Source organism: Salmo salar, chromosome 01 (genome assembly GCF_965601325.2).
Source record: "Salmo salar chromosome 01, fSalSal1, whole genome shotgun sequence".
Lineage (NCBI taxonomy): Eukaryota > Metazoa > Chordata > Actinopteri > Salmoniformes > Salmonidae > Salmo > Salmo salar.
Window position 1 is genome coordinate 27382373 of NC_138291.1, and position 12292 is coordinate 27394664.

Sequence of the window (12292 nt, forward strand, 5' to 3'; positions counted from 1 at the left end):
GGTCAGGGCTTTGTGATGGCCACTCCAATACCTTGACTTTGTTGTCCTTAAGCCATTTTGCCACAACTTTGGAAATATGCTTAGGGTCATTGTCCATTTGGAAGACCCATTTGCGACCAAGCTTTAACTTCCTGACTGATTTCTTGAAATGTTGCTTCAATATGTCCACATCATTTTCCTCCCGCATGATGCCATCTATTTTGTGAAGTGCACCAGTCCCTCCTGCAGCAAAGCATCCCCACAACATGCATCCCCCGTGCTTCACTGTTGGGATGGTGTTCTTCGGCTTGCAAGCCTCCCCCTTTTTCCTCCAAACATAACGATGGTCATTATGGCCAAACAGTTCTATTTTTGTTTCATCAGACCAGAGGACATTTCTCCAAAAAGTACGATCTTTGTCCCCATGTGCAGTTGCAAACCGTAGTTTGGCTTTTTTTATGGTGGTTTTGAAGCAGTGGCTTCTTCCTTGCTGAGCGGCCTTTCAGGTTATGTCGATATAGGACTCATTTTACTGTGGATATAGATACTTTTGTACCTGTTTACTCCAGCATCTTCACAAGGTCCTTTGCTGTTGTTCTGGGATTGATTTGCACTTTTCGCACCAAAGTACGTTCATCTCAAGGTGACAGAACGCGTATCCTTCCTGAGCGGTATGACGTCTGCGTGGTCCCATGGTGTTTATACTTGCGTACTATTGTTTGTACAGATGAACGTGGTACCTTCAGGCGTTTGGAAATTGCTCCCAAGGATGAACCAGACTTGTGGAGGTCTACAATTATTTTCTGAGGTCTTGGCTGATTTCTTTTGATTTTCCCATGATGTCAAGCAAAGAGGCACTGAGTTTGAAGGTAGGCCTTGAAATACATCTACAGGTACACCTCCAATTGACTCAAATTATGTCAATTAGCCTATCAGAAGCTTCTAAAGCCATGACATCATTTTCTGGAATTTTCAAAGCTGTTTAAAGGCACAGTCAACTTAGTGTATGTAAACTTCTGACCCACTGGAATTGTGATACAGTGAAATAATCTGTCTGTAAACAATTGTTGGAAAAATGACTTGTGTCATGCACGAAGTAGATGTCCTAACCGACTTGCCAAAACTATAGTGTGTTAACAAGACATTTGTGGAGTGGTTAAAAACGAGTTTTAATGACTCCAACCTAAGTGTATGTAAACTTCCGACTTCAACTGTATATATACTGCTCAAAGAAATAAAGGGAACACTTAAACAACACATCCTAGATCTGAATGAAAGAAATAATCTTATTAAATACTTCTTTCTTTACATAGTTGAATGTGCTGACAACAAAATCACACAAAAATAATCAATGGAAATCCAATTTATCAACCCATGGAGGTCTGGATTTGGAGTCACACTCAAAATTAAAGTGGAAAACCACACTACAGGCTGATCCAACGTTGATGTAATGTCCTTAAAACAAGTCAAAATGAGGCTCAGTTGTGTGTGTGGCCTCCACGTGCCTGTATGACCTCCCTACAACGCCTGGGCATGCTCCTGATGAGGTGGCGGATGGTCTCCTGAGGGATCTCCTCCCAGACCTGGACTAAAGCATCTGCCAACTCCTGGACAGTCTGTGGTGCAACGTGGCGTTGGTGGATGGAGCGAGACATGATGTCCCAGATGTGCTCAATTGGATTCAGGTCTGGGGAACGGGCGGTCCATAGCATCAATGCCTTCCTCTTGCAGGAACTGCTGACACACTCCAGCCACATGAGGTCTAGCATTGTCTTGCATTAGGAGGAACCCAGGGCCAACCGCACCAGCATATGGTCTCACAAGGGGTCTGAGGATCTCATCTCGGTACCTAATGGCAGTCAGGCTACCTCTGGCGAGCACATGGAGGGCTGTGTGGCCCCCCAAAGAAATGCCACCCCACACCATGACTGACCCACCGCCAAACTGGTCATGCTGGAGGATGTTGCAGGCAGCAGAGCATTCTCCACGGCGTCTCCAGACTCTGTGACGTCTGTCACGTGCTCAGTGTGAACCTGCTTTCATCTCTGAAGAGCACAGGGCACCAGTGGCGAATTTACCAATCTTGGTGTTCTCTGGCAAATGCCAAACATCCTGCACGGTGTTGGGCTGTAAGCACAACCCCCACCTGTGGACGTCGGGCCCTCATACCACCCTCATGGAGTCTGTTTCTGACCGTTTGAGCAGACACATGCACATTTGTGGCCTGCTGGAGGTCATTTTGCAGGGCTCTGGCAGTGTTCCTCCTGCTCCTCCTTGCACAAAGGCGGAGGTAGCGGTCCTGCTGCTGGGTTGTTGCCCTCCTACGGCCTCCTCCACGTCTCCTGATGTACTGGCCTGTCTCCTGGTAGCGCCTCCATGCTCTGGACACTACGCTGACAGACACAGCAAACCTTCTTGCCACAGCTCGCATTGATTTGCCATCCTGGATGAGCTGCACTACCTGAGCCACTTGTGTGGGTTGTAGACTCTGTCTCATGCTACCACTAGAGTGAAAGCACTGCCAGCATTCAAAAGTGACCAAGACATCAGCCAGGAAGCATAGGAACTGAGAAGTGGTCTGTGGTCTCCACCTGCAGAACCACTCCTTTATTGGGGGTGTCTTGCTTATTACCTATAATTTCCACCTGTTGTCTATTCCATTTGCACAACAGCATGTGAAATTTATTGACAATCAGTGTTGCTTCCTAAGTGGACAGTTTGATTTCACAGTAGTGTGATTGACTTGGAGTTACATTGTGTTGTTTAAGTGTTCCCTTTATTTTTTTGAGCAGTATATATATATTGGCCTAGTTACAGTTTATAAAATAAAACATTTTTCTTACCTATCTACACAAAATACCCCATAATGAAAAAATAAAAACATGTTTTTAGAAATCTTTGCAAATGTATTGAAAATGAAACACAGAAATATCTAATTTATATAAGTATTCACACCCCTGAGCCAATATAGTGCCTTGCAAAAGAATTCAACCCCCCTTGGCATTTTTCCTATTGTGTTGCATTGTGTTGCACAACCTGTAATTTCAATGGATTTTTATTTGGATTTCATGTAATTGACATAGACAAAATTGTCCAAATTGGTGAAGTGAAATGAAAAAAATTACTTGTTTAAAAAAGTTCTCTAAAATAAAAAACTGAAAAGTGGTGCGTGCATCTCTATGAAGCCCCTAAATAAGATCTGGTGCAACCAATTACCTTCAGAAGTCACTTAAATAAAGTCCACCTGTGTGCAATCTCAGTGACACATGATCTGTCACATGATCTCAGTATATATATACACCTGTTCTGAAAGGCCCCAGAGTCTGCAACACCACTAAGCAAGGGGCACCACCAAGCAAGCGGCACCAAGAAGACCAAGGAGCTCTCCAAACATGTCAGCGACAAAGTTGTGGAGAAGTACAGATCAGGGTTGGGTTCAAAAAAATATACGAAACTTTGAACATCTCACGGAGCACCATTAAATCCATTATTAAAAAATAAAGGAAATTATATGGCACCACAACAAACCTGCCAAGAGAGGGCCGCCCACCAAAACTCATGGACCAGGCAAGGAGGGCATTAATCAGAGAGGCAACAAAGAGACCAAAGATAACCCTGAAGGAGCTGCAAAGCTCCACAGCGGAGGTTGGAGTATCTGTCCATAGGACGACTTTAAGCTGTACACTCCACAGAGCTGGGCTTTACAGAAGAGTGGCCAGAAAAAAGCCATTGCTTAAAGAAAAAAATAAGCAAACACGTTTGGTGTTCACCAAAAGGCATGTGCGAGACTCCCCAAACATATGGAAGAAGGTACTCTGGTTAGATGAGACTAAAATTGAGCTTTATGGCCATCAAGGAAAACGCTATATCTGGCACAAACCCAACACCTCTCATCACCCAGAGAACTACATCCCCACAGTGAAGCATGGTGGCGCTAAATACAGGGAAATTCTTGAGGGAAACCTGTTTCAGTCTTCAAGAGATTTGAGACTGGGATGGAAGTTTACCTTCCAGCAGGACAATGACCCTAATCATACTGGTAAAGCAAAACTTGAGTGGTTTAAGGGAAAACATTTAAATGTCTTGGAATGGCCTAGTCAAAGCCCAGACCTCAATCCAATTGAGAATCTGCGGGTATGACTTAAAGATTGCTGTACACCAGAGGAACCCATCCAACTTGAAGGAGCTGGAGCAGTTTTGCCTTGAAAAATTGGCAAAAATCCCAGTGGCTTGATGTGCCAAGCTTATAGAGACATACCCCTATATACTTGCAGCTGTAATTGCTGCAAAAGGTGTCTCTACAAAGTATTGACTTTGGGGGGGGGGTGAATAGTTATGCACACTCAAGTTTTCTGTTTTGTTGTCTTATTTCTTGTTTGTTTCACAATAAAAAATATTTTGAATCTTCAAAGTGGTAGGCATGTTGTGTAAGTCAAGTGATACAAACACCCCCAAAAATCTATTTTAATTCCAGGTTGTAAGGCAACAAAATAAGAAAAATGCCAAGGGGGTGAACACTTTCGCAAGCCACTGTATATCTGGCCAGTTTAATATGTACACCCATGTAGCACCGGGTCAGACCCCCCTTTGCCTCCAAAACAGCCTGAAGTCTTCGGGTCATGGAAACATTGCTCAATTGGTATCAAGGGACCTAACATGTCCCAGGAAAACATTCCCCACACCATTACACTACCGCCACCATCCTGTACCGTTGACACCAGGCAGGATGAGGCCATGGATTCATGCTGCTTAAGCCAAATCCTGAGTCTGCCATCAGCATGGCGCAACAGGAACCGGGATTCGTTGGACCAGGCAATGTTTTTCCACTCCTCGATTGTCCACTTCTGGTGATTGCGTGCCCACTGGAGACACTTCTTCTTGTTTTAGCTGATAGGAGTGGAGCCTGGTGTGGTTGCACAACTCTTGCCATTTTCCTTCGACCTCTCATCAATTAGCTTTTTCCACTCACAGGACTGCCACTGACTGGATATTTTTTGTTTGTTGCACCATTCCCTGTAAATCCTAGACAGTCGTGCGTGAAAAGCCCAGGAGGTGGGCCGTTTCTGAGATACGGGAACCAACGCACCTGGCACTGATGATCATATCATGCTCAAAGTTGCTTAGGTCACACGTTTTGCCCATTCTAACGTTCAATCGAACAGTAACTGAATGCCTCAATGCCTATCTGCCTGCCACGTGTCTGCCGGCCACGTGACTCACTGTCTGTAGGAGAACGGGGTGATGTACCTAATAAACGGGCCACTGAGTGTATATATTTATTTTTGGAGGGGGGTTGGGGACCCCCTAGAGGTCCCCTCCCCCTCCAGATAGCATATGAACACGTCATAAGGCATGGCAAAAAAAATTGAATGACAGGAAATTAGCTGTAAAACTGCTACTTTTTCTCTGTCCCATGGCAATATGTGCAGAATTGCGGGAAATTTGCTTTAAAAATGCTCATTTCTCTCAGCCTCATTGCAAAATGTGTAGAATAGCATGAGATTAGGTATAAAACTGCTACTTGCCCCATGGAAAAATGTGTAGTATTGTAGGAAGTTACAGTGCATTTGGAAAGCATTCAGACCCCTTGACTTTTTCCACAATTTGTTACGTTACAGCCTTATTCTAAAATGGATTAAGTACATTTTTTCCCTCATCAATCTACACACGAACGCCATAATGACAAAGTGACAACCGGTTTTAAGACATTTTGCAAATGTATTAAAAGTTATTTTTTTAATGTAAAAAAATATTTACATAAGTATTCAAAACCTTTGCTATGAGACTTGAAATTGAGCTCAGGTGCATCCTGTTTCCAGTCATCATCTTTGAGATGTTTCTACAACTTGATGGGAGTCAACCTGTGGTAAATTCAATTGATTGGCATGATTTGGAAAGACACAGTGCATGTCAGAGCAAAACCCAAGCCATGAGGTTGAAGGAATTGTCCGTAGAGATCTGGGGAAGGGTACCAAAAAATGTCTGCAGCATTGAAGGTCCCCAAGAACACAGTGGCCTCCATCATTCTTAAATGGAAGAAGTTTGGAACCATCAAGACTCTTCCTAGAGCTGGTCGCCCGGCCAAATTGAGCAATCGGTAGAGAAGGGCCTTGGTCAGGGAGGTCACTGACAGAGCTCTAGAGTTCCTCTGTGGAGATGGGGAACCTTCCAGAAGGACAACCATATCTGCAGCTCTCCACCAATCAGGCCTTTATGTTAGAATGGCCAGATGGAAGCCACTCCTCAGTTAAAGGCACATGACAGCCCGTTTGGAGATTGCCAAAACAAGATTCTCTGGTCTGATGAAACCAAGATTGAACTCTTTGGCTTGAATGCCAAGCTTCAGGTCTGGAGGAAACCTGGCACCATCCCTACAGTGAAGCATGGTGGTGGCAGCATCATGCTGTAGAGATGTTTTTCAGCGGCAGGAGACTAGTCAGGATTGAGGCAAAGATGAACGGCGCAAAGTACAGAGAAATCCTTGATGAAAACCTGCTCCAGAGCGCTCAGGGCCTCAGACTGGGGTGAAGGTTCACCTTCAACAGGACAACGACCCTAAGCACACAGCCAAGACAACGCAGGAGTGGCTTCGGGACAAGTCTCTGAATGTCCTTGAGTGGCCCAGCCAGAGCCCAGACTTGAACCCGATCGAAAATAGCTGTGCATCAACGCTCCCCATCCAATCTGACAGAGTTTGAGAGGATCTGCAGAGATTGGGAGAAACTCCCCAAACACAGGTGGGCCAAGCTTGTAGCGTCATACCCAAGAAGATTCGAAGCTGTTATCGCTGCCAAAGGTGCTTCAACAAAGTACTGAGTAAAGGGTCTGATTACTTATGTAAATGAAATATTTCCATTTTTTATGTTTTATAAATTTGCAAACATTTCTAGAAACCATTTTTTGCTTTGTCATTATGGGGTATTGTGTGTAGATTGATGAGGGGGAAAAAACGATTTAATCAATTCTAGAATAACGCTGTACGGAACAAAATGTGGAAAAAGTCAAGGGGTCTGAATACTTTCCGAAGGCACTGTGTAGAAGTAGACTGAGTGGTCTAATGGATAAGACATCGAACTTCGAATCAGAAGATTGAGGTTTCGAGTTCCTTCATGGTCGTTCAATTTCACTAGCTTTACTTATTTAGACAGGTTCCCGATTTCCCTAAATAAGACATGTCTCCTGTTGCCTGGAAAGGGTAGGACATTGTTATGTAGATTTAATAATCACAGACTGCGTGGCCTAATGGATAAGGAGTCTGATTCTGCACCAGACGATTGAGAGATAGAGTCTCTTCATAGTTGTTAAAAATCACTAGCTTTCTTCATTTAGATAGGTTCCCAATTTCCCAACATAAGACATATCTCTTGTTGCTGGGAAAGGGTAGGATGTTGTTATATAGCTTTAATAATGTCAGACGGCGTGGTGTAATGGTTAAGGTTAAACTGTGGTACGCCACTGAGGTAAAGGTTAAATGTTCTATTTTATATGAGTAGATTCTTCAATCAGCCAGCCTCTGTCTTCATAGTAAAAGACCCTAGGAGTCTGGTACGCAATGCAAGACTACTGTATGATTAAGTTATTCTTTGATATGTAATCAAAGTGTACAATAAATGCTGTTCATGGCTATACTACGAAGCAGATTTGTGTACAAACATAGTCCTTATTAACCAAGTTACTGGTAAAGGTTAAGGTGAATTCTGTCACCATTTTTGCACAAGATTGCAAGAAATATAAGAATTTCAGATTTCCCTTTACACACCTTGTAGAGAAACATACAGCACCTTACTTGTAATCTCATTGCCCATTTAGCTTAAAACATTTCAATGTCATGGTCGTTCACAGACAATGGACAACAAAAACAGTGATCATGACTAGTGGCGGTTCTAGACAATTTCAACTGGGGGGGCCAAGCTGGGGCCAGTTGTACAGTTAGAGGGGCCAGTTACATTAGATGTTATTGTTGTCATATCGTTTTGCATGTGGTACGATACTATTGTGTTCCGCCTAAAGCCGTCCCTCTAGAAAATGTGTGGGTTAAATTAGTGTTCCGCGTTGCCACTGTCTAATAACGGATATGTAAAAATTATTTCATACTCCACATTTAGGGGGGGGCACAAGGGGGTCCAAAATTGTTGTCACAGGGGCAATGGCCCCCCCTGCCCCCCAGAACCGCTAGTGATCATGACATGTTGACCCTTTTTATGAGGCGTAGTGACTCGCACTCTCTTCACATTGATCATATTAACAAGTATGCGTGTCGTAGCATTGAGTGGTCGTATCGTTGGTCTGATGTGAGTATCCCTGGCCCTGGTAGTTCAGATGACCAGAGCCAGCGCGGCTGCCTCTATGGAGAAGAGATGGTCATCCTCTACCTCGGGACAGTACAGCCTCATGAACTCAGCCAGGCGAAGGAGGTACTCTATGTTGTGGCCCGTGTTGCCTCTGCAGATGGCAATCTGAGCAGCTATCTCTGTGGGAGTGGCAGGCCCAAGGTATATGGGGTTGTCAGAGGTGGCGATGTAGACCAGGGCAAGCAAAGACCCTTGGCACTTCTCTCTGGGAGTGAACTCCACCATCTTGGTGACGTAGCCCCCCAGCACAGCCTCTCTCACATTCAGATACTGCAGAGACTCCTCCATTTGGGAGTCGCTGACCTCGTAGGCTACCCCCCAGGTGCAAGCCTGCAGTGAGAAGAGATGGATGTTAAACTGGGGCAGGAGAAGTAGGTAATCAGATTGAATATATAGAATATATTGATCATTTTCACCAAGACGCGCACCTACAGCAAGACATCAATATCACTTGAGAAAGTATCCGAGCCAGCGAAACAGCAACCCTCTGTCTTAGCACGTGTAGCCCGTGTATCTGATGCCGTATGGCCAAAAAGAGTATGACGTGTTATTATTTTTGGCCAAATAGCATCGGATACATGGGCTACAGATACTAAGAAAGAGGGGTGCTGTTTGCCTCGCTCGGATGCTTTCTCTGGTGAAATAGATTCAGCCTCTTGCGAAATGAAGGAAAATTATGAAACACGAATGAGAAATCATACATTTTTGGGGAATTCCCTTGGAATCCATGAATACACACCACTTTGTAGGCTGAATGTCATTACACTTACGGTGTTTGTAATAGATTTCTTCCATTCAAATTGCGGGTGTAGAGTGCACTGTTCAGATAATGGACTTATTTTGGAGTAGATGAACATGCGCAGGTAACCTACTTAAAGGAGTAGTTCACTATTTTACAACTTGATGTTAGATGGTTCCTCACTCTGAAAATAGTCTATGGGCCAAGAGAAACTGTAATCCATTGATGCGTTTTCTTTAAACAGCCACTACAAACTTCAACTAACTTTAGCCAACACAAGCTAACAATCAATGGAAGTGCTGGAGGCATGTTTAAAAAAAAAAAGATGTCTAAATCACCTGAAATCAATTCAAATCAACTCCCTATTTGGTTTGATGGTACTTAAAGGTATATAAAAAATATATGGTCAAATGCCCCCATCACTTCCATTGATTGTTAGCGTGTGGTGGCTAAAGTTAGCTGAAGTTTGTAATGGCTGCTAAAAGAAAACTGAACCATGGACTACAGTTTCTCATTGGCCCATAGACTACTTTCAGGGTGAGGGACCATCTAACATCAAGTTGTAAAATAGTGAGCTTCTCCTTTAATCTACTTTTTGAAGTGATTTGTTTGACAATCCGATAAAAACATAATGGCTGGTTGTGTTCATGACACATTAAAAGGTCAAAGTTAAATTACATGTCTTTACTATAAAGCCCATAAAACAATAGAGATCCCTCTAATGTCACAGTATAATTTGCACTCTGGATGCCACTTTCAAGTGAATTTACAGATGTATGCTAAAATCATTATATCAAATCCTGACCTTGAATCCAAACACTGTAACAAGTGTTTTGGAATTGATGTATGATTTATTTTATCAGGGAAATGTACAAAACCTAAGCTCAAACATTTAATGTGTTGAACCATCATAATCATATTGAAAAAAATCCACCCTGCATCGATTAAGGTTCAATATGTTATTCATGGTAGACAGGATCAAAACAAATGTGAGCTGTAGGTGTGTTCTGGGTTATTTTCAAACAAGGCCACTTACATCATGATCTTCCACTAAAGTCACCACTCTACCTGGCTGTGGAGGATAAGGACCATAGAGATAAGGACAGAGATGAACAGAGCACATGAGGATCAACGCACAGACACGTGTATTGTTTTACCAATTCATTTCCACTTAGGCTAGAGTAGCCTACTACATGTGAGCCTATCAGGTTAGGTATTTTGGGCCATGCCAGACCTTTATGTACATTGACATTTCCATAACCAATATGTTTGCATCACAAATCAGACTTTTTTTTATTAGACTTTTCATTTGACTTCCCACTTTCTGAAGCTCAACAGTTTGATCTGAGATAATATTCTGTCTGTCTACAGCAGCAGCAAATACACTGATTACATTTCTGAAGGTAGACTTACCAAGTCTTTGTCTCCTCGATGAAAATTGTCGCCATGCCAGAAGCGTCTACTATATCCTTTGATATAACCGACGTTGTTTCTCTTGTATTTGAAGTCTGGTTTCCAGACTAATGAGCCATATCCGAATATCCACAGGCTGGGTTTTTCTGATGCAGTAATGTCCAGAAGCGTCATTATGGTTAGTTGGACGTGTTCAGGTAATATGTAAGAGAAGATGTAAAGTGTTGCCAATTTTCTTCTGTCAAGAAATAGGCCGCTGGGCACACACTGGTTGAATCAAAGTTGTTTCCACGTTGAACCAAAGTGGAATAGACGTTTAATTGAGGTGTGTGGCCAGTGGGAGCTGTTATACGATGTTACCGGTGGAGCTCCCTCTCCTTTGTAGATGCATTCCGAAGCATGAGACCGCTAAACTATTCGCTATAAATGCATATCGCTGACCATGGTTTTTCCTAGGCGTTTCGAATAGTCTTGCTAATGGGTAATAACCCTATCATAATAACCCTATCATAGTCTACCCAATGATGTTGATAAAATGTAAAATAGCTGATACATAGGCCTAGTATCTCTCACCGTAACTTCTATATGTACAATCAGTTTGGTGTGTCTATCAACCAATGTGCAGTACTACTACAACAGTATATTGGTGTACAGACAGACACGTGTATGTGTTGTGGCGGGAAGTCAGACCAAGACGTTGCTGACCAATGATATCATAGAAGAGGTCGTACTTGAAGTACAAACCGACCAATTATAAACCTTATCGAGAGCTAAACATTTTCTGGAATCCTGTTTTCAAACGTTACAATGTTGCCATAACAATGTATCTGACGAACAGACACTGAAAACAATAACATGGGATTATATGAGTGATCTGTAGGGGAGAGTGGGATAAATTAAACCAAAACGTAGATTGAGCCACCATTGTTTCTAGGAAGCCATAAACCAAATTAATAATTTGACCAAATATTTAGGAAGAGGTCATCATTTCATGGAGTCTGTGAAGGAAGAAACCACATGGCATGGAAAAAGAGGTAAGCAAATTTGGTCCCCAAAAATATTTGCACAAAGTAAAATGAATGTATTGTGTTAGAGGTTTCATGATGCTTGTTTCTAAATTGTTTAAATATTTTTTTATTTATTTAACCTTTATTTAAATAGGCGAGGCAGTTAAGATCAAATTCTTATTTACAATGACGGCCTACGGGGAACAGTGGGTTAACTGCCTTGTTCAGGGGCTGAACGACAGATTTTTACCTTGTCAGCTCAGGGATTCGATCCAGCAACCTTTCGGTTAAAATGATTAAAAGACAAAAAAAGTGGTCTCTTGGCAAAACTTACCCCAGGTATGTGGTAAGTTGTGAAAACTGAGGTAAGTTGTGCCAAGAGACCACTTTTTTTGGACAAGCTATGTTTTCAAAACTGAAATGTTTAAATTAATTCTGATTATTACCAGAGAAATATATGTGTACATCTTTGTCAGAAAATTATACTATTTCTATTGACGGAGTAATGCTGAATGAAAAAAAATGGCTCAACTTACCCCATTCTCCTCTACTATCTGAATTGATTTTGAGCATCACAACTGTTTTGATAGGAGAGGGGAATTATTAAGTGTGTAATTTGATCTTTACTTGAGGTGTCACTGGAAGTAATGTGCAATGTAGCCTACTGTACTTGCAATCTTGTAGTCGTTTGATTTACTGAAAATGGTATCTAATAATCATGAGTCACATAAAAGACACAGACATATAAAGTAATTCAATAATTCATTAATTCATGAATTACTTAATTCATTAATTCTTCCATC

General features: G+C 42.3%; 1 protein-coding gene across 1 annotated transcript; it reads right to left on the reverse strand.

Moving 5' to 3' along the window:
• Positions 1–5636: 5636 nt before the first annotated feature.
• LOC106599766 (glutathione-specific gamma-glutamylcyclotransferase 1) lies at positions 5637–8643 on the reverse strand. Its single transcript, XM_082957179.1, has one exon. The coding sequence runs from the start codon at positions 8616–8618 to the stop codon at positions 8295–8297; it is 324 nt and encodes a 107-aa protein (XP_082813305.1). The 5' UTR covers positions 8619–8643; the 3' UTR covers positions 5637–8294.
• Positions 8644–12292: the final 3649 nt, after the last annotated feature.